At 44.0% G+C, this 23,809-nt stretch overlaps 1 protein-coding gene across 1 annotated transcript in view; it reads right to left on the reverse strand.

The window, feature by feature from the left end:
* RECK (reversion inducing cysteine rich protein with kazal motifs) overlaps window positions 1-23,809 on the reverse strand; it is an 861,635-nt gene that overhangs the window by 542,703 nt on the left and 295,123 nt on the right. Inside the window, exon 6 of the mRNA XM_040353423.1 lies at window positions 9,464-9,511. Within this exon, the coding sequence (XP_040209357.1) occupies window positions 9,464-9,511 (48 nt within the window). The remainder of the gene's footprint in view (window positions 1-9,463; window positions 9,512-23,809) is intronic.

A 23,809-nucleotide genomic window follows, 5' to 3' on the forward strand; every position in this document is an offset into this window, starting at 1 on the left:
CCAAAATCGGTACACGTAGCACACGGCAGACATGAACAAGCTAACAAACAAACAGCAAAGCAGGCCTGCAGTGCAACAGTTAATATAGACTTCCTGGGGTGGCCTGGGGTGGGGTCATACAGGAAGGAGAGATGATAAAAAGGCAGCCAGAAGAGAGTCAGGCCTCTAATGGACACATGAGGAAAAGGTAAGCTGCCAGACATTATTGCATGTCCATGACACAATCACCCCTCCAGGGGTATACAGCATATAAACCAGGTTTCATAAGCATCCACTGTTTGCTCCACCACTCACCAGATTGGCTATATGCAGGCTTTCCATGGTCTGAGTGTTGGCAACCGCAAAATTCCAAATTTACCTCAGAGAAAAAGTATGGCCCCCATGGTGTAGTATCAAAAATATGTTTATTAATTACCACCAGTAAAAAAATATATACATAAAAGAAAAGAAAATGTGCACTGCCTTCTAATCCAGGTGTGTACAAGATAAAGCATGGGCACAATGTATCAGCCAATCTGGAGATTGCAGCATGCGCTCCAACTGCGTTCCAGCTGACAGTACCCGAGAGTGATGTAATCTGCGTGGCTCTGCCTTACGCATTTCATCATAGACATTGTGACGGTATTAGAATGATATCCCCGTCAAGCATTCCCTTCTTCCCATAAAAGCAAATCACCCCAATATTCCACGAGGAGGAATATTCCTGGAATCGCCCAATAAGCCACACATGAGTCAGAGCTTACTGCTGGAACAAGACACTTTAATGGCAGCATGCTGCTGGTATATATGCAGTTTACAAGCTAAATCCTCAATCAAAGAACAATGAAATCTCCACCCCCTTTCCACACACAGTGGGGGCTCTTATACAGATTATAGGCAGACACTTACGCGCCTGACTCTGAAGACACATTTCTTTAGATAATGACATCCGTGAAGGTAATTACTAGTTGTAACAGAATATGTTATCTAATCACAGTAAACAGTAAACACAGGTCTCCTTCACACACACAATAGATCAATTACCCTTTCAAATAGGGAGCTGGCTGAGGAAGGGACATTAACATTTCAACAGAGGAATGAGTCACACCTGAAATCACCTGTTACCTCTAACACACACACAATTACTAGCAGGGAGAATTACACTGAAGCATATCCTTCACAGACATCATCTGAGGCGGTGCCATCAACTGCTTCATTACATCCATAAGAGAGAGCCACCACAATGCTTCCGCCCACTCCCCTGGGATCAGCTAAATCGAGAGAATACTAAAGCAACCCCCCCACCCCAAATTCTAATATGGGCTTAGTGTATGGAAATCATTAAACCCATGAAGTATATTAAGGGATCTGTGGTAGCTCTCTATCCCTACCTTAAGAACATGACATTAAAATGAACAGATAATTAAAAATATATATTAATATAATAATAATATTGTGTAAGAGGGTAAGCATATATTCAATAGACAGTACTAAGGGAATTGATACCTATGCCAAGTCTCAAATGGAAGGGAGAAAGACCGAGAGAGGAAAGGCCACGCCTGGATTAGAAGGCAGTGCACATTTTATTTTCATTTATGTATATATTTTTTTACTGGTGGTAGTTAATAAATATATTTTTGATACTACACCATGGGAGCCATACTTCTTTTTCGCTGAGGTCAATTGGGAATTTTGCTGTTGCCAACACTCTGAGACTGTGGAAAGCCTGCACATAGCCAATCTGGTGAGCGGTGGAGCAAACAGTGGATGCTTATGAAACCTGGTTTATATGCTGTATACCCCTGGAGGGGTGATTGGAGCTGGTGGGTGGGGACCCGTGTGGGGGAGCACCTGTAGTCACCTCAGAATCACCTGTTGTGTTATAAAACACCCTTCATTGTGAGACCACGCACCAATCTGAATATAGATGAATGGATATCTAATACTGAACAATTATTGGACATTTATTATCACTTTACTGGACTTTCTGTGTTTTTGTATTCACTTTATATATTTTTTTATATTTTTGAATCTATTTTTGGTGGACGCTATTCATCTGATGTGGACCACCATCCTCTTGTTAAAACCATTGTTGATTCACTATTTTGACACTTATGGTTCAATGCCAGGTATCACTTGCACCATCAATATTTAACTTTAACATTTATAGTATATTCATTGGTTTAAGGATTTTGGGTTTACACTGTCACATCTTAAGGTTATTTAAAGGCATCTGTCACATTGCTAGCAATCAACACGAACACTGCCTAGCTGCACTTAATTAGGGATCCTTTATATATCCTGAGCCACGGTTAATATATTCTCTTAGGATATATAGCTCATACTTATATCTCCAAATAACCCCATGTAGATCACTCTATAGGGTGATGACCCCCACTGTTCTTATCTATTTACTTAGTATCTCCTTCTGGGGATTCTATTAGAGGGAGCTGCAGCTTTTTTTGCTAACGATCCTAAGCGCAGGCTTACCTATATTTGTTACACTGGCAGCAATTGATGGGGCACAGTGGCAGCAACTGATAGGGCACAGTAGCGGCAATTGATGGGCACACTGGCAGCAATTGATGATCACACTGGCAGCAATTGATGGGCACACTGGCAGCAATTGATGGGTACAGAAGCTGCGTTTGATGAGCACAGTGGCAGCAATTTATGGGTACAGTGGCTGTGCTTGATGGCGCAGTGGCTGTGCTTGATGGGCACAGTGGCTGTGCTTGATGGGCACAGTGGCTGGGCTTGATAGGCACAGTGGCTGCGTTTGATGGGCACAGTGGCTGCGCTTGATGGGCACAGTGGCTGCGCTTGATGGGCACAGTGGCTGCGCTTGATGGGTACAGTGGCTGCGTTTGATGGGCACAGTGGCTGCGTTTGATGGGCACAGTGGCGGCCACTGATGGGTACAGTGGCGGCCACCGATGGGCACAGTGGCGGCCACCGATGGGCACAGTGGCGGCCACCGATGGGCATAGTGGCTGCGTTTGATGGCACAGCGGTGGCAATTGATGAGCACAGTGGCTGCAATTGATGGGTTTTTTTTTCAGTTTGTTTGCGCCCCCCTCCCCAAAAACTTTGAGCACCAGCTGTCACTGCTGCCAAGCAATTACATGTGATTATTTTAAAGGAGGGGTAATTATTTTCTATACCCACTGTATATAGTGTGACAGGAAGTCAGGTAAATCTGTGGGTGTTGTCACAGACGGGACATACATTTCTGCCTTGTTTAGACAATACACCAATTGTTATTAGGCGTTGGCTGCAAATGTAGCCAGAAAAGGTCTTAGGGCGTTGGAAAACTTCAGCTGTTCAGAATGAGGCAATTAAGGCCTCTATAAGTAATCCAGAGGATTACCACTGAATTGCTGCATCCTGAGGCTTTGTGAGTAATGAGAGCAGTGTACTGAAAGTCTTCTGAGGAGGAGAGGAGGTGATTGATTTTTCTGTGTGATAAAAATCAAAAGACTATTGTTTTTCTGCTGTATGACCAGCAGTGTCTGCCCAGCACTAGGCTGTGCCAGACTCCATAGATAGGTTCCTGTGTGGTGAAGATAGATGCCCCAAGTGGCCAGGGTTTATTTTATGTTTGATTTTGTTTATGCTGTTTGGATGCTTGCACTTGTTTCCAGCTAGATGGAAGATTAAACCAAAATCTTTGTTTTCAACCGTCTTCGACTGCCTGTCTGTATAAATTCAGTGTGTAGTGAACCCATCCAAGGGGTCACACACCCCGCTACCGAGCTAACCCCTTACACATGGTGGAGAATGCGGGCAGTTAAAGTAAACCCCAAAATGGAGGAGATACTGAAACAACTGGCTATAGCAAATGCAAATAAACAGCAGACGAATGCAGGTTTGCAGCAGAGCATTGCAGCTCAACAACAGGCTCACGCAGCTCAACAACAGGCTCACCATGAGAGCATTGCAGGATTGGAACAGAGACACCAGCAGCAAATGGGGGCCATCGTGAAACAGCTTCAGAGACAGCAGACCGAGGCTGGGAGTCAGGCCAGTAACATACCGACTTTTCGGGTAAGACACTTATTGCCAAAGATGACTGCAGATGAGGACCCTGAGATGTTTCTGACCACGTTTGAGAGAGCAACGGAAAGAGAGTTGGCCTAAAGAACAGTGGGCTGGACTAGTGGCCCCCCTATTATCTGGAGAAGCCCAAAAGGCATATTTTGATTTGGAGCTTGCAGACAAAAAAAACTATGGTCGATTGGGTCCACAATTGGAGTTATCAGCAGAGGAAGCCACCTCGGTCGCAGATGTATGACCTCATCCATTTGGCTAGGAAATGGCTGCAGCCAGAAACTCTGTCCGGACCAAAAATTTTAGAGCGAGTAGTCATGGACAAATTTCTTAGGTCTCTTCCCTGCAGAAATGGGTGAACCATGGTGGTCCGGAAACCGCAGACAAACTTGTAGACCTGGTCGAAAGGTACCCAACAGAGAATTTGTCCTCTTCCACCAGAGACACACAGACTTTTCACCCCAAGACCAGACCCTCCCCACCTATAGGCAAGACTGCATCAAGGGATGGGGGTGGGGAGAGGTACCAAGGAGCAACTAGAGGAATTATCGGGGCTACTGCTAATGTTTGGCGAGAGCGGCCTGGAAGACCCATCCCACAGGAGAGGACCAGAAGGTTGATTTGTTACCGTTGCCAGGAAGAGGGACATGTAGCAGCGGTTTGCCCAGCGGGTGATGAACCAATGCAGTGGGACTTTCTGACAGAGAGTCCGTTTTTGCAACCACATGCACTGCAGTAAAGGGAAATGTGAAACCTTTATATAGAATGTGCTTAGATGGTAAAAAATTTGTGGTATTGTTGGATTCAGGTAGCCTGGTCACCTTAGTGAAAAGTGATCTAGTGGTGGGAAAAACCTTACATCCTAGGAAAATGGCTGTAGTTTGTGTACATGGGGACACTCGAGAATATCCGGTGACTACGGTTTCCTTTGAAACCTCCCTCGGTAACTTGTGTCACCAGGTGGGTTTAGTTCTCAAACTGCCACATGACGCCATTGTGGGAAGGGATTTCCCAAAATTCTGGGAACTCTGGGACTGCCCGGATTCCCCAGTAGGTGGTTCTTCCGAGTCTGAACCATCTACTCCAGAAACCTATGTGAGGATTCTCCTGAGTTTCCATTCTCAGTATTAGCAGGGGAAACCAATCCCTAGGGAGGAGCCTGCTACTCAGAAGAGGAACAGCGGCCGATAGGGTTTGATGACCTCGAGGTGCACAGAGAAAATGTTGTCACTGAGCAATTAAGGGACCCCACATTGCTAAGAGCCCGGGAGAATGTAGTGAAGATAGATGGGGAGTTAGTTAACCCTGACGAGAGGGTTGCCCTTCCTTACTTCATTATTGAAAGCGACCTGTTATATCGAGTGTCACAGAGGATAGAGGACACCATTGAGCAACTGGTAGCGCCTAAACCGTACCGCAAGATGGTTTTGGAACTGGCCCATAGGCACATTCTTGGGGGACATTTGGGAGCAGAAAAAACCCAGGAGAGGATCACCCAGAGGTTTTATTGGCCTGGGATCACTAAAGAAGTGGAATTATACTGCTTTTCCTGTCCAGTGTGTCAGATTACTGCACCCATGCCACATTTCCGCAGTCCGTTGGTACCCCTGCCCATTATCGAGGTCCCTTTTGAGAGGATCGCCATGGACTTGGTTGGCCCCTTACTGAAGTCCACTAGAGGGCACCAGCACATCTTGGTAATAATGGACTATGCCACCCGTTACCCAGAAGCAATTACTCTCCGAAACACCTCTGCTAAAACCATTGCCAAAGAGTTGTTTCAGGTTTTCAGCCGTGTGGGTCTTCCTAAGGAAGTTCTTACTGACCAGGTCACCCCGTTTATGTCTAGGGTGACCAAAGAACTTTGTAAACTCCTGAAAGTGACCCAATTGCGTACATCAGTATATCACCCTCAAACAGACTGGTTAGTGGAAAGGTTTAATAAAACCTTAAAACAAATGTTGAGGAAGGTGGTGGATAAAGACGGAAAGAATTGGGATTATCTGTTCCCTTATCTGATGTTTGCAATAAGAGAGGTTCCCCAATCGTCCACAGGGTTCTCTCCGTTTGAGCTACTGTATGGGAGGCACCCCCGGGGCCTACTGGACATTGCCAGGGAAACATGGGAGAGTGAGAGTTCCCCTCATCGAAGTGTGATTGAACATGTGGCCCAAATGCAAGATAGAATTGCCCAAGTGATGCCGATTGTGAAGGAACATTTAGCCCAAGCCCAATTGGCTCAACAAAGGATTTACAATCCTTTGCACCTGGTGATAGGCTGTTGGTGCTGGTCCCCATGGTCGAAAGTAAATTCCTAGCCAAATGGCAGGGTCCATATGAAGTGCTGGAAAAAATGGGAGTGGTGAATTATAAAATTAGCCAACCGGGAAGACGAAAACCTGAGCAGCTCTATCACGTGAACTTGCTAAAACCATGGAAGGATAGGGAGTTCTTGGTCGCTAAGACTACCCGATTTTCTGCTCCATTTAACCTGGCTGTACCTGAAGTTGGGATAGCGGAGACTCTATCCAAAACTCAGAAACATGAGGTTAAAAAATTTGTGCTCCGTAATAAGAAGTTTTCAGACCTGCCAGGTTGGGTCTCCGGAGTTGAACATGACATTATCACCATAAATTAAGGTCAAGTTGAAGCCTTATAGAATTCCAGAAGCCCGGCGAGAGGCAATTTGCCAGGAAGTAAAAAAAATGCTTGAGCTGGGGGTGATAGAAGAGTCAAATAGTGATTGGTCCAGTCCCATTGTCTTAGTGCCCAAACCAGATGGAAGTTGGCGGTTTTTGACTTTCGCCGCCTGAATAAAATCACTAAGTTTGACACCTATCCTATGCCCTGCATAGATGAACTGATTGATCGCCTAGGCACTGCCCGGTACATGACAACGTTAGACCTGACCAAGGGTTATTGGCAAATTCCTCTCTTGGAGTCGGCCAGCGAAAAAACAGCATTTGTAACTCCAGACGGATCTTTCTAATATCGGAGGATGCCTTTTGGGTTACAGAATGCTCCCGCCACATTTCAACGCACCATGGATAAGACCCTTCGGCCTCATCAAGCCTATGCTGCTGCATACCTCAATGACGTTGTCATCCACAGTGAGGATTGGGAATCACACTTGCCAAAAGTTCAGGCTGTGTTGGATTCCATCTGGAAAGCCGGGTTTACAGCCAATCCAAAAAAATGTACCCTTGGGTTAGAAGAGGCAAAGTATCTGGGGTATACCATTGGAAGAGGTCTAATCAAGCCCCAAATAAACAAAGTTGAGGCTATTCATGATTGGCCCCGTCCCACCAACAAGAAACAGGATCGTGCATTTTTGGGGATCGCGGGCTATTATCGTCGCTTTATCCCCCATTTTGCCTCACAGGCTGCTCCCCTGACCAATTTGACCAAAGGGAAGGAGTCTGTAATGACCAAATGGACTCCCGAAGCAGAAACAGGTTTTCAGGCTTTAAAACAGGCCTTATGTAGTCAGCCAGTTTTAAATTTGCCTGATTTTTCACGGGACTTTGTGGTTCAGACAGATGCATCAAATGTGGGCTTAGAAGCTGTACTGTCTCAGATTAATAAGGGGGAGGAACACCCTGTTATGTACCTCAGCCGAAAGTTGAAAGCCCATGAGGAGAATTATGCCACTATTGAGAAAGAATGTTTGGCGGTGAAATGGCCTTTGGATTCTCTCCGGTACTACCTTGTGGGTAGACAGTTTGAACTGGTGACGGATCATGCCCCATTGAAGTGGATGGCACAGAACAAAGAGACCAATAGGAGGAAAAAATAGGTGGTTCCTGGCCCTCCAGGAATTTAGTTTTGTGGTAACGCATCGCCCCGGTGCTGAAATGGGGAATGCAGATGGGTTGTCCCGAGTGCCTGCCTGGCATCCTGTGTCCCAACACTAGGGTTGAAACAAGAGGGGGGGTATGTGACAGGAAGTCAGGTAAATCTGTGGGTGTTGTCACAGACGGGACATACATTTCTGCCTTGTTTAGACAATACACCAATTGTTATTAGGCGTCTGCTGCAAAATTAGCCAGAAAAGGTCTAAGGGCGTTGGAAAACTTCAGCTGTTCAGAATGAGGCAATTAAGGCCTCTATAAGTAATCCAGAGGATTACCACTGAATTGCTGCATCCTGAGGCTTTGTGAGTAAGGAGAGCAGTGTACTGAAGGTCTTCTAAAGGAGGTGAGGAGGTGATTGATTTTTCTGTGTGATAAAAATCAAAAGACTATTGTTTTTCTGCTGTATGACCAGCAGTGTCTGCCCAGCAGTAGGCTGTGCCAGACTCCATAGATAGGTTCATGTGTGGTGAAGATAGACGGCCCAAGTGGCCAGGGTTTATTTTATGTTTGATTTTGTTTATGCTGTTTGGATGCTTGCACTTGTTTTCAGCAAGATGGAAGAATAAACCAAAATCTTTGTTTTCAACCGTCTTCGACTGCCTGTCTGTATAAATTCAGTGTGTAGTGAACCCATCCAAGGGGTCACACACCACGCTACCGAGCTAACCCCTTACAATAGCAACAGTAAATCCTTGAAACAGGTTATATTTGAAACTGCTATCACTCATATTTGTCACCACAAACTAGCACTATGACCCTCCATTAAAGGAACACTAAAGGTTCGTTTTTTATTAGATCAATTGATTGCTGTAAGCTAGAGCATTTAAATATCACTTACCTCGTTTTTCCTTTTGACCTCCAAAATACAGTAATCCAGGTTTGAAAATGCCATTTCCTGTCTCTCCTCTCCTTGCTTTCCACCAGCATCTGAGCTGTTTTGCATGGTGAAAAGCAGAATGTGCTCACCCCCTCCCTATGACTACAGCCCTGCGTGAAGATGCTCTCTTATCCCTCACAGGCATAGAGGCTAAGCCTAATGGGAACTGTAGTTCCCATTAGGCCTTGATGTAGCAAGAATGAATGCGCACCGCAAACCAGGAAGTCAGTGAGAATAACGATTCAGGAGTGCTGGAGGTGAATAAAACGGCTCGATTTCAACAGGTATCAAACTAGTTATAATGCAAAACATTACTTTTTACTTTATCAGCTACTGTCAGACTTTAATTTAAGAGGAAAATATTTTTGTCTTTACAACCCCTTTAAGACATGCTTCATTGCAATGAGTTCACCTCTAATCAACTCCAACTTTGTTTGCTTTTGTGGTGTTAGCAAAATATAACACAATTAAATATAAATGAAAGGTAAAAAAATTACTGTATATCAGTCATTTGTGTTTATGAAAGTCTCACTTAGTTTAAATGTATAATGATTGTAAATGTTTTTTTTTGTTTTTTTTAAATAAACAACAGGCATTTTTTGTTAATCAAGTGTGTACTGACAATCCATAAATGTGATAAGGTTTCTTGTACACAGGTTTAAAAACTTTCCTTTCTAGGGATCAGCTGCAATTAAAATCATACCTCATGTTGTTTCTTGCAGGTTTTTAAAATGTCATTTGTTGAAGATGCCTAAATAGAAGCAAAGAGAGAAGCTGATATTTTGCAGCATACTAATAAAATTATACATAACATTAAAACATTATTTAACTGCAATTTTAGAGAAATTTATATATACATATCGATAAACGAATCATGAAACTAAACCGATTTTCTGTACTGTATTAAAGAGGAAGTAAACTCTTTTTTCCCCCTGCAAAGTAAAGGCATAATGTGCTAGTATGCATCACATACTATCACATTATGTGACACTTACCTGCAAACGAAGCCCGTGTCGTCCCCGCTGGAGGCCGCATCCATTTTTGGCCATCTTCCTGCCTGTGTGACTGGCTGGAGCTGCGTCAGAGTTCCTTCAGAGCGCATGTGCTGATGCCATCATTGGTGCAGTATACAGTAACTATCTCCTAAAGGGTGCATGTTTAGGAGATATTTACAGTACCTATAGGTAAGCCTTATTCTAGGCTTACCTAAAGGCATAAAGTATACAGGAAGGTTTACTTCCTCTTTAACTATGGGTTAATTTATTTCTACAAATAGAAGAAAATACATTGCTACTCCTATGACTACAAAAAAAGCAAAAAAAGAAATTATGCATTCCCTACTATTGTGACAGATTTGTTACTGTAAGAACAGGTTAATAATAAAGTTTGAAATAATATTGATTATCTATTGTTTTATGTAAGTAGATCTAAAGAAGTAGTGGGTTTACAACTCACAGCTGTTCTGCAGGAACAGTAAATTAAGCCTTTAATGTTTACGCTAACAATTCCCTATAGCTTTTGTTGATTACTTACAAGCTCTGTGTCTGTATAAGAGCAGTATTGAAACAGACTGTGTTACTAGCCCCTCTTAAGCAATATTTGGACAGTATTATACTGCAGGAAGTAGTATATTTCTCTCAAAATACAGAGAAAGAGAAAAATTAACAAAGGCAGACTGATGATTATAACTTAAAAGTGTAGGTCTTTCCTTTAGCGAAACTTCAAAGACAACCAAGATGTTAAGCCCCTTTCACACTGACACGTTTCTCAGGTAGTTTAGCGCTAAAAATAGCGCCTAAATACCTGCCCTGCAGTCTTCAGTGTGAAAGCCCAAAGGCTTTCACACTGAATCGGTGCGCTAGCAGGACCCCTCCAAAAGTCCTGCTAGCCGCATCTTTGGAGCGGTGTGTTTACCGCTCCTCCACCGCTCCTTCCCATTGAAGGCCTCTGGCGCATTGTGGGCGTTATTAACCCTTTTTCTGCCACTAGCGGGGGTTTAAACCGCACCGCAAGCGTCCGAAAATCGCGGTAAAAACTACGGTATAGCGGCGCTAAAAATAGTGCCGCAATACCACCAGCGCACCTCCCGCGCCCAGTGTGAAAGGGGCCTTAGTGAGTACAGTTTTCTACACCATCAAAAGGCACATGGAAATTGGGGGAAACTGACAGGCGAAGGTCTGGTCATCAGGATCGCAGCTCATCTGTTTCATAAATGCATACTGTACCATAGTGAAAAAAAACTATCCTATTGTATCTTGAATGTAGCGACTTGCTATGGGCAATGTGTTTATGCCTTACATGTTTGGTATGAACATCCAATGTTTGGGAGCCAGTGGTGGATTCATTAAATTGGGTAACACCTGCTGCAGAGTGCAATGGGATTGGAGGAGTGTGGAGATACCAAGGATCTTCATTTTATAAAGCTGTTTGTGAACCGCTCTTTCATTAGACGGTGGGTGAAGCACTCATTCAAAGTATGGTGTACATTAATTAAACTGAGGAGTTTTATCTTAGTTCAGTTCTCCGCAGTTCTCAGAGGAAAATGATCTCCTCTGCAGCCTGTTTATGAAGCCAAGAACTTCTGTTCTCAGAGGCCTCATCCATGCTATATCAGTGCTCATCATCCGTACCACATCAGTGATCATCTGTGCCTCATCCAAGCCACATTAGTGCACATCTGTGCCTCATCCATGCCACATATGTGCCTCATCCATGCCACATCAGTGCTCATCCATGCCATATCAGTGCTCATCCATGCCATATCAGTGCTCATCCATTCCACATCAGTGCTTATCCGTGCCTCATCCATGCCACATCAGTACTTGTGCTACATCAGTGCTCATCCATGCCACATCATTGCTCATCCGTGCCTCATCCATGCTACATCATTGCTCATCTGTGCCACATCAGTGCTCATCCGTGTCACATCAGTGCTCATCTGTGCCACATCAGTTGCTCATCCGTGCCTCATCCATGCCATATAAGTTCTCATCACAGAGGAGTAGCAGAATGTATTTTGGGGTGTGTTTGCTATGTACATGCTATGTTTTCGAAATATCTTATAAATTGACAACTTTGTGTAAGAAAAAATACGTTTTCATTTTCTTTCCACACGGTGCTCCTTGAATGTTGGGCCTCTGTATGTGGCCAGGTTGTGAAAAAGTCTCACTTTTATGGCAACCAAACAGCCTAAGTGCTCCCATAAGGCCTCCCCTCATGTTTTCAATGCCACAGCTCCAGTAAAAAAAAGGGGGAGTGTTCATAGCGGTCAAACACACTGTGAGCCAGATCCACATACATCTAGATACGCTACGCCGCCGTACCTTACCTGGCGCATTTTCGAATCCTCAACGATTTTGCGACGTAAGTTATGGTGGCGTAGTCTATTTCTGGCGGCGGATTTCAAATTGGGCGGGTTGGGGGCGGGTTTCATTTAAATGAAGCGCGTCCCCGCGCCGAATGAAATGCGCATATGTCGTCCAGAAATTTCCCGCCGTGCTTTGCGCGAAATGACGTCGCAACGACGTCATTTTTTGAACTTAGACGTGAGTTACGTCCATCCCTATTCACGAACGACTCACGCAAAAAAAAAAAAAATCAAATTTCGACGCGGGAACGACGGCCATACTTAACATGGCAATTCTATCTATACGCCGCAAAATACCAGCTTTAACTATACGCCGGAAAAAGCCGACTACAGACGACGTTAGAAAATGCGACGGCCGCGCGTACGTTCATGGATCGTCGTAAATCGCTGATTTGCATACCCGACGCGGAAACGCCACCCAGCGGACGCCGAAGTATTGCATCTTAGATCCGAAGGCGTACGAAGACGTACACCTGACGGATCTAACCCAGAAGCCGTCGTATCTTGTTTTGAGGATTCAAAACAACGATACGACGTGGGAAATTTGAAAGTACGCCGGCGTATCAGTAGATACGCCGGCGTACTTGCTCTGTGGATCTAGCCCTGTCACTTTAAAATTACACAAAGTAATATGTGACTCTAATGGCAGATACATTATTTTAATATGACCTGACCTTTGGTAAATCTATATGCGCCCAACAAAGGACAAGTTTCCTTCCTGAGATCCCTATTTAAAAAAGTGGACAAAGTCAAGAAAGGCTCCCTACTTATTTGTGGAGATTTTAATAGCATTGTAAACAAGCATATTGATTGCTCTGGTCAGAACCCAGACTGAAAAAAATTTGACTCTTGGAGGTGTATACACTCTGAAAAAGACTTTACTTATTATTCATTCCCCCACCGGGCTTACTCCAGGATCGACCTCATTCTTTCGGATTTTAACCTACTTCAGAGGACTATATCAGCTACGATCCACTCAATTACGTGGTCAGATCACGCCCCCTGGTCTCCATAGTTTTAAAGGAACAGTATTCAACCCTTCCGGCATACTTATGGAGAAACAACACTGAGATACTGGCCAATCCCACCTTAGTCCCTAAACTGAACCAACAATTTTCAGAGTTCTTCCAGATTAATGACAAAGACAATATTAATATAGCTACCCTGCGGTGCACCCATAAAGCCTTTAGAAGGGTCCTACTTTTTCAAGCAGCTGCACAAGAGAAAAGGAATAGGGGGGAGCTGTTGAACACTCTGCTCAAGGACCTTAAACATTTAGAATCATTTCAAATCATCAAAACTACTTGAGCTGCACAAAAGCACAGTTCTATGCTCAGGGCAACAAGGCAGGCAAATTACTAGCTAATTACATTTCCAAAAGACAATAAAAATCAAAACTCACTTCCATCCCACACACAGGTTCCTTAGAACATCACCCAGCAAAGATAGCCAATGCCTTCATGAAGTACTATAGAGACCTATACAACCTTCACACAGATAGCGCCACTCCACAACCCACGGCACAAACTATCACTACTTTTTAGATTTGGTGTCTCTCCCTTCCTTAAAGGAAGAATACTTATCCTAATGCCGCGTACACACTACTGTTTTTAATGATATGGAAAAACACAACGTTTTTTCTCAACATGATTCTTGTCAAGCCTGCCTTGCATAAACACAATAATGAAAAAAAATGCGCTGTGACGGACAACACGTACAACGGCACTATAAAGGGGAAGTTCCATTCGAACTGCACCACACTTTGGGCTTGATTATGCAAATTTCCCTTCTCATAACTTGCTTCTGAGCATGCGCGTTTTTTCCCCGTCGTTAAAGCCTACACACGACCATTTTTCACGACAAGAAAAACTACGACGTGAAAAATGTTGAGAAGAAAAATCTTACACCGAAACGCTTGAAAAAAAAAATAGATAGGCCAATCTTTGAAAAGGAGAGACTGGAGGGGCGTGGCCGGCAGCCGGAGCGGATGGCTGTGTGAGACAGGAGCTCCGAGTGAAGAACCACCATCCAGCGGCATCTAGCACCTAAACCAGACCCAATCTAATCCCATACCACCGCAGGCAACTCAGGGGGAGAAGAGACAGCGATGGGGAAGCGAAAGCAGGACAAAAAGCCAAAGAAGCTAACTGACTTCTACCCCGCAGCGAGCACTCCTAGGCCGCAAGATGGCGCCTCGGCCTCGCAGCGCGGCTCTAACAGCGGGGGACGCCAGCGTAGCCCATCTCAGCGGACCGGAGGGGGAAGCGGGGGCTCCACGCCGACCCCATCCCCAGTATGCAGTCCGCAAAAATCCAGTCAGAGGAGGTCGGAAGAACACAGATACACAGGTGAGCAAGATGACACCTGTAACTCCCAAAACAGCACCAGGGACTTTGTAGAACAGATCCACAAGTTCCCTACCTCAGGGGTCCCACTTAGTGACACCGTCATGAGGGATATGCTGGTGACCCTTAGAGGGTCCATGCACAAGGACATGATGCAGTGTGTGTCTCAATTAAAACATGAGGTGTCGGCCATTGGAGACAGGGTCAGCCACATTGAGGATAAAATGGGCGATTTGCCTGACAAAGTCCCTAGGGATGTCATAGCCCGTGTCCATTTTTTCCATATTAAGGATGAATTAATGCGCTTCTCAAGAAAAAAACATCCCTTACCCGCTCCATACTCAGACATTTCGATTTACTCGGACCTGTCACAATTTACTATGATGGCGCGCAAAAATCTGACTTCAATTACTAAGATGTTGCAAAATAACAAGATCCCATACTCATGGGGATTCCCCACTAAGCTGCTGATTACTAGAGACAACCGCACCTTCGCTATCAGAAGAATTGAAGAAGGGTTAGATCTAGCCAAAAAATGGAACCTTCTTCCAGTAGAAGCTCCTGCTCCTTTATCTAAACCCACAGCTGCTCGACTATCTCCCGATTGGAGCACCACTTGAAGTGTATCACAGAAATGCTTTAAATGCCTTCTCCTTCTTATCCTCACCAAGAGGCTGGTTTACATCTATAGTCATTCTGATCTTTTTTGGTTCTCTCGGAGCTCATACCCCCCCGTGAGAAATTGCGAGGAATGCTCGCACTTTGTGACCGTTGTCACATTTTTACATGTTGTTTGATATTTTTGATCTTCTTTTTTTTTTGCATGTTTTTTCTTTTTCCCTTTTGTCTCCTTTTTTTTTTTTTTTAACATCTCACCTGAAGACTGCAACACCATGCCTGCCTGCATTGCAAAAATCCTGCTTCATATATACACATCCTCTCATGCTGCTGTTGGAACCTGGACAAACATCCCCACTACGTTGGCACCATCTACAGGTAACATTTTGGTACTGCATTTGGAAAACCTAATAGTCACCAGCAGTGAAACACCTAGTTTTACCTCTTCATTATGTCTTTATCAGTAGTCTCAATGAATGTACACGGGCTTAACAGCCCATTCAAAAGAAGTGCCATGTGGAGGGACGCTATCAAACTTAAAGGGGACATTTTATGTGCTCAAGAAACCCACTTTATGACAGCAAAACAACCGAAATGTACCCACAGGGCATTTCCTCATATATTTCAAGCGACTGCATCAGTCAAAAAACGGGGAGTGTTAATCGCAATTAAGCAATCTGTTACCTTCAAGCTACATGAAGTGATTAGCGACCCGAATGGCAGGTTTATCATCTTGATATGTGATTTGAACAACTCAACCTACACTTTGGTGAACGTATATGCCCCTAACCAGAGACCCTTCTCCTATCTCAAGTCCCTCTTGAAAAAAGTGGACAAAATTAAGAAGGGTTCCCTGCTCTTATGCGGGGACTTCAATTGTATTGTGGACAAACACTTAGACAGCTCAGGCACGAAGCCGCCCTCCAGAAAAGAACTGCATCCTCTACTGTCGGAACATAATCTTTATGACCCTTGGCGGTGCCTCAACTCGACTGAAAGAGACTATACCTACTACTCTTCCCCACACCGCATATATTCTAGGATTGACCTTTTTCTCACAGACTTAACCCTTTTACATAAAGCAAAATCGGCTAAGATTCACTCCATTACGTGGTCAGACCACGCCCCGATATCCTTGGTATTGCAGAGTAATTCTTATGTTCCCCCTACGTACCTTTGGAGAAATAATCTTGATCTCCTAACTAATCCAACTGTTGTTTCTTCTCTTAAATGTCAACTGTCTGAATTTTTTAAATTCAATGATACTGCTGATGTTAATGTATCTACGTTATGGTGCTCTCATAAGGCTTTCAGTAGGGGTTTACTTATTCAGGCGGCAGCTCGAGAGAAAAAACGCAGGGGGACATTGCTGAACAACCTCCTTAAAGACCTCAAATCCCTAGAAGACCTTCATAAGGCAGCCCCTTCACCTAAAATAGAATATGATCTGTTCGAGTGTAGGCAGAAAGTGCGGTTATCTCTTTTATCTAACCATCAAAATAGCTTAAAGAGACTCAAGGCCCAATTTTATGTCCACGGTAACAAAGCGGGCAAACTCTTAGCTAGCTATATATCTAGAAGACAACAAAAATCCAATCTGATGTCTATCAGGGACCCCCATACCAATATACTTGAGCACCGCCCCAATAAAATAGCCAATTATTTTATGAAATACTACCGTGACCTGTATAATCTCCACTTAGATAACGACACTCCACAACCGACACCGCAATATCTCCCATTATTTTTACCTTAATGATGGAACCTTTGCCGGAGGCAATTAGGTCTGATGATGGCATCACAGGGATTAATGTTGCAAACCAAGTACATAAGATTGGTATTTTTGCTGACAATGTGGTCCTAACAATCACCAATCTGGCTTCTTCCCTGGCTAGAGTGCATACAGTATTGCAAAACTATGGTGCAGTATCTTATTATAAATTGAATGTTACGAAATCTTGCTTATTATCCATCAACTTGTCAAAACAACATCTATCTCTTCTAAAAGAAAGGTACCCATTTCAATGGGTGACAAAAGCAATCCCTTATTTGGGCATCACATTAACCTCTCCGACATCAGCCATGTACGCACTTAATTTTCTTACCTTAATAGACACCATCAAGAATGATTTACACCATTTCGCGGACATTTAGCGCTCCCTGAGTCCATTCCACTCGTACAGTATTAAAACCCCATATGGTACATTTTAGGATGTACCACTATTTCTCTTTGTTCTACTTTCTTTCCCTTTCATCTCTCTATCCTAATTCCTTGTTTTTCCCCCAATCTTTCTCTCTAACTGTCTTTCTTGCTCTCTTTTTTTCCTTTCTCTCCCTCTTTCTTTTTTCCTCCCCCTATTATCATCTCCCTTCCTGGGAGAACAGTGCAGGCTTTAGGAACAGCCCAGGATTTGGTGAACCCTGGCAAATCATCATTTGACCCCTGAGAGGGTCCCAACCTCCAGGTTGAGAACCATTGATCTAGATTCTCCAATACAGTCACATTTCCTTAATATAATTGCCCTTAGGAATAGAACTAGAGATACCTAACTTACTTTGGTACAATTTTGTTCTTTCGTTCTATTGTTCTTTATTTTCTTTGTTTATTGTTGTTATAATTTTTTTCTTTTTTTATGCTGTACAATCACGGTACTCTGTTCAGTTTACTCTTTATTACAAGAGTATGCTAATCAGAGTCAAGGATCATTTATAGTTATCCTTCTCTATGATAATTATATGCCTTCCCTGCATTGTATTAAACGGGTTGTGGCATCCACATTCAGAAGTAGGATGCGCAGTCCCGTCTACTAATAAAGGATTATGCAGGTATGTCTTTTTTCACTTATGTCTTACAGTATATCGATTTGCAAATTATACTCTGTACACCAATACTGTACTACTATTTCTTTCTATTTTAAAACTAATAAAAAAAATTGAAAATAAAATGTCTCACACATGTGGTATCGCCATACTCAGGAGGAGTAGCAGAATGTGTTTTGGGGGTAGTTGCAAGTATGCATATGCCATGTGAGAGAAATAATCTGTTAACCACTTGCCGACCGCGCACCGTCGAAATACGTCCACAAGGTGGCTCTCCTGGGCGAGATCACGTATTATGACGTCCGGCGCGTGAACGGCGATGGGGCGCGCGCGCGCGCCCCCCCGCCGTTCCCGATGATCAGATTCGATGCAGAACTGATCAATCACCAGGTCCAGGCCAATAAAATCTGGCCTGGACCTGGTGATCGCTCTAACCAATGGTTGTCTTCCCCTGGCAATGTTTTGTAAACATTGGCAGGGGAAGTACTGCTCTCTCCCTCGTGTCGGTCTTTCCGTTCCAGACCGAGAGGGAGAGAGCATCTAACAGTGAGTTGCACAACACTACACTGACACCAGGTCACGTAGGCACACAATTCACCCCCCGATCACCCCCCAAATTAACCCATTCACTGCCTGTCACTGTGTCACCCAGTACAGCAATCAGATTTTTTTTTGATCGCTGTACTAGTGTCATTAGTGACAAAAATAAGTGTTAGGGTAATCAGTCTTAGGCCCTAAATAGTCTAGGGACCCCCCCTAACCCCCCCCCAATAAAGGTTTAACCCCATCATTACCCCCTGTCACCAGTGATCACAGTATAAGTGTCACCGGTGACGCAGTTTAGCTAGTTAATTTTTTATAGCATCAAGGCACCCGCCATATTTTTTGCAATAAAGTTTTAACCCCCTGATCGCCCGGCGGGTGATCAAAGTTTGGTTTTAGCGCCAGATAGGGTCTGCGTTGCCCCAGGCAGCGGCCAATAGCGCTAACACCCACGCACGCACCATACGCCTCCCTTTAGTGGTATAGTATCTGATCGGATCGATACTTGATCTGATCAGATCTATACTAGCGTCCCCTGCAGTTTAGGGTTCCCAAAAACGCATGGTTAGCGGGATCAGCCCAGATACCTGCTAGCACCTGCGTTTAGCCCCTTCGCCCAGTCCAGCCCACCGAAGTGCAGTATCGATCGATCGATCGATCACTGACACAAAACACAAAAACACATAACTGCAGCGTTCGCAGAGTCAGGCCTGATCTCTGCGATCGCTAACAGTTTTTTTGGTAGCGCTTGACTCGGTCACTAACAGGTCAGGTGCTTTTTTGCCTGTGAATCTCACCACTGTACCCCTAAATTTAGAGCCCAAAATGGCAAATCGATGGTACAGTGATGAAGAGGCCTACTTGTTTATGAGCCTGACAGATAGTGATGAGGAGGTCACGCATCTGTCAAATTCTTGCTCAGAATACGATCCTGTAGACGACAGTGGCTCCCTGACAGATAGCTCTGACGACGGAGTGGTCCCTGCTAGGGTCAGGCGTACCAGACCCTGATCTTCTGCTGTCGCTGAGGTGCAAGAACCGCAGGGCTCTCGTATGGAGGAGAGAAGTACTAGCGCCGCTATTCCTTCTGGTGAACTGGCAAGCACCAGCGGCCTAGTACATCCTGGTCATATATCCAGCACTGCAGTAACACTTGGTGACGTGGCGAGTCCCATAAGTGCAGTTCAAGCTGGAGAGGTGGCAAGCACTAGTGTCCCGCTGCCACCAAGAAGAAGACGACAAAGACAGGCCCGTCCCCATAGTGCCCTTCCTGCTGCATTCGCCAATCCTGATTGGGTACCCACCACTTCTGCAGCACCCGTACTTCCCCCATTCACTGGCCAACCCGGAATTCAGGTGAATACAGTTGATTTTACGTCACTGGATTTTTATTCGCTGTATTTCACGGAAGATCTCTATAGATCTATTGTGGACCAAAGCAATTTGTACGCTGGTCAATTCATCGCCGCTAATCCCCAGCTGTCCCTTGCCAGAGATTGGAAGCCAATTACGGTTTCCGAATTTAAGATCTTTCTGGGCCTTTCCCTCATCATGGGCATTACTAAAAAGAGTGAGCTGCGGATGTATTGGTCCACGCACCCAGTTCACCATATGCCCATTTTCTCTGCCTCCATGACCAGGACACGATACGAGCAGATCTTGCGGTTCATGCATTTTAGTGACAATGAACTCTGTCGTCCTCGGGGAGACCCTGGATTCGATCGGCTCTACAAAATTCGGCCCCTCGTAAACCACCTCAACGAACGGTTTGCAGCCTTGTATAATCCCCAACAAGTTGTCTGCGTTGATGAGTCCCTGGTTAAGTTTTCTGGCCGCTTGTCATTCAAACAATTCCTTCCCAGCAAGCGTGCCAGATACGGGGTCAAGTTGTATAAGCTCTGTGACAGGGCAACAGGCTATACATCTAGCTTTATGGTTTACGAGGGAAAAGACAGTCACGTAGAGCCGGAGAATTGCCCTGATTACATAGGGAGCGCTGGTAAGATAGTGTGGGAATTGGTGTCACCCTTATTCGGAAAGGGGTACCACTTGTACGTGGACAATTATTACACAAGCGTGCCACTTTTTAGTCACCTTTTTGATTATGGAATTGGCGCATGTGGCACCGTGCGACCTAATCGCCGGGGCATCCCCCAACGGCTTGTAGAATCCCGTCTTAGTCGGGGGGAGAGAGCCTGCTTACAGTGTAATAATTTGTTAGCAGTGAAGTGGAGGGATTCACGGAATGTTTTCGTTCTGTCCACGCTTCACGCAGACACGGCAGTCCAAATTCCTACGGCGACTGGTGTTGTGAAGAAACCCCTCTGTATCCACGAGTACAACCTTAACATGGGAGGGGTGGACCTCAATGACCAGTTGTTGGCGCCGTACCTAATTGCCCGGAGGTCCAAACGCTGGTACAAAAAAGTGTCAGTTTATTTGTTTCAATTGGCTTTGCTGAACGCTCATGTGCTATACAGAGCTTCAGGACGGACTGGATCCTTCCTAAAATTCCAGGAAGAGATCGTCGAAGCCCTTCTGTTTCCAGATGGTGCTGTGCCCCACCTTCCCAACGCAAATGCAGTGAGCCGGCTGTATGAGAGGCATTTTCCTTTTGTCCTCCCTGGTACCCCTACCCAAAGATCCCGCCAAAAAAGATGTCGTGTCTGCAGCAAACTCGGATTTAGGCGTGACACCCGCTTTTATTTTCCCGACTGTCCTGACCAACCTGGTCTCTGCATTGGTGTATGTTTCAAACGCTACCACACACTAATTGAGTTTTAGCGTAGGGTACAGCACCACACAGTCCTAGGCACACCAACACAGGGTCTCGGAATATGTGATGGCCATCACATTTTGAGAGACCATAATCTGCAACGTTCAGTTTACAGTTTTCTTACAGTTTTTATAAAAGTGAAAAAAAGTGGAAAAAAAAATTAAAAAAACTCACACAAAAACACAAAAAATATATAAAATAAAAAATCCAAAAATAGTTGTGGTTGTATTTTTCTCCTCTCTTTATTGTTCTCTTATGTTCACTCTCTACTGTCCACTCACTATTGTTCTATATCTATTCTCTCTATTTTTACAATGTTTTATTGTATTTGCTTTGCAGGTATGGTATGTTATACTGTAATGTTTGTTTTATTGTTAACCATCATTTGTTTAGCAGGTACGCCATTCAGTTGCATCGCGGATTTATTTAGCGTGACAGCAACAGCGTTTGCTCCCACGATTTATAAAGCTGTGACTTCAACGCTGTAGGAGGTGATTTCACCACCACAGTTAAAAAAAAAGCATATATGCCGAAGCATGGGGGCATTAGGGGCGGAGGAGCGATTTTGCTCCTAATGCCGCGTACATACGGTCGAAATTCCGACGGAGGCTTGCCCGTGGAAAAGTTCGACCGTGTGTATGCGGCATAACTTTTTATGCGGGAGGATGCCCCCATGCTTCGGCATGTATATTTTTTAGGCACAGGTTGCGTTAAAAAATGTTTTATTTTTTACTGTTTTTATTTTTTTGGTATTTGCTTTGCAGGTATGGTATGGTAAGATCTTAATGTTAAAATGTAATGTTACTTTGTTATAATGTTAACCATCATTTGCTTAGCAGGTACGCCATTCAGTTGCAGCACGGATTTATTTAGCGTGACAGCAACAGCGTTTGCTCCCACGATACATAAAGCCGCGACTCCAACACTGTGGGAGGTGATTTCACCACCACAGTTAAAAAAAGAGCATATATGCCGAAGCATGGGGGCATTAGGGGCGGAGGAGCGATTTTGCTCCTAATGCCGCGTACATACGGTCGAAATTCCGTCGGAAGCTTGCCTGTGGAAAAGTCCGACCGTGTGTATGCGCCATAACTTTTTATGCGGCGTACATACGTGTGTGAGCGGCATAACTTTTGTGGGAGGATGCCCCCATGCTTCGGCATATATAAATGGTGCATGTATGCCCATCATTAGAAGTGGGTGGATGAAGGGAGGTATTCTAATGGTGGGCATACCCACCGATCAATCTCTTTTTTTCGTTCAGCCAACAGGCTGCATGAAAAAAAAAAGATTACAATACATGTCCAACAAGAACCATCAACGTATGGTATGTTGCTGGACTTTGAATGGTTATACCAGAATGATGCCTGCGGGTTTAGGTATCATCTTGGTATCATTCTTTTCAGCCAGCGGTTGGCTTTCATGTAAAAGCAGTCCTAGTGGCTAATTAGCCTCTAAACTGCTTTTACAAGCAGTGGGAGGGAATGTCCCCTCCCCGGATATAAACCGCGCCATTGGGAAAGTGGAAAAACATTTTATCACACCGATCTTGGTGTGGTCAGATGCTTTAAGGGCAGAGGAGAGATCTAGGGTCTAATAGACCCCAATTTTTTCAAAAAAGAGTACCTGTCACTAACTATTGCTATCATAGGGGATATTTACATGCCCTAAAGATAACAATAAAAATTATAAAAATTATAAAAAAAAAGTAAGAAACAGTTTAAAATAAAATTAAAAAAGCAAATTAAATAATAATAATAATAAAAAAAAAAAAAGCACCCCTGTCCCCCCCCTGCTCTCGCGCAAAAGCAAACATAAGTGTCAGTCTGGCGTCATATGTAAACAGCAATTGTACCATGCATGTGAGGTATCACCGCGAAGGTCAGATCGAGGGCAGTAATTTTAGCAGTAGATCTCCTCTGTAAATCTAATGTGGTAACCCGTAGAGGCTTTTAAAGGCTTTTAAAAATGGATGTAGTTTGTCGCCACTACGCATTTGTGCGCAATTTTAAAGCATGTCGTGTTTGGTATCTATGTACTCGGCCTAAGATCATTTTTTTTATTTCATCAAACATTTGGGCAATATAGTGTGTTTTAGTGCATTAAAATAAAAAAATATGTATTTTTGCCCAAAAAAATGCATTTGAAAAATCGCTGCGCAAATACTGCGTGGTAAAAAAAAATGCAACACCCACCATTTTAATCTGTAGGGCCTTTGCTTTAAAATAATATATAATGTTTGGGGGTTCAACTTAACTTTCTTGCAAAAAAATAATATGTTTTTATGTAAACAAACAGTGTCAGAAAGGGCTTTTTCTTCAAGTGGTTAGAAGAGTGGGTAATGTGTGACATAAGCTTCTAAATGTTGTTCATAAAATGCCAGGACAGTTCAAAACCCCCCCAAATGACCCCATTTTGGAAAGTAGACACCCCAAGCTATTTGCTGAGAGGCATCTCGAGTCCATGGAATATTTTATATTTTGACACAAGTTGTAGGAAAGAGAATTATTATTATTTTATTTTTATTTTTTTGCACAAAGTTGTCACTAAATGATATATTGCTCAAACATGCCATGGGCA

Source organism: Rana temporaria, chromosome 5 (genome assembly GCF_905171775.1).
Source record: "Rana temporaria chromosome 5, aRanTem1.1, whole genome shotgun sequence".
Lineage (NCBI taxonomy): Eukaryota > Metazoa > Chordata > Amphibia > Anura > Ranidae > Rana > Rana temporaria.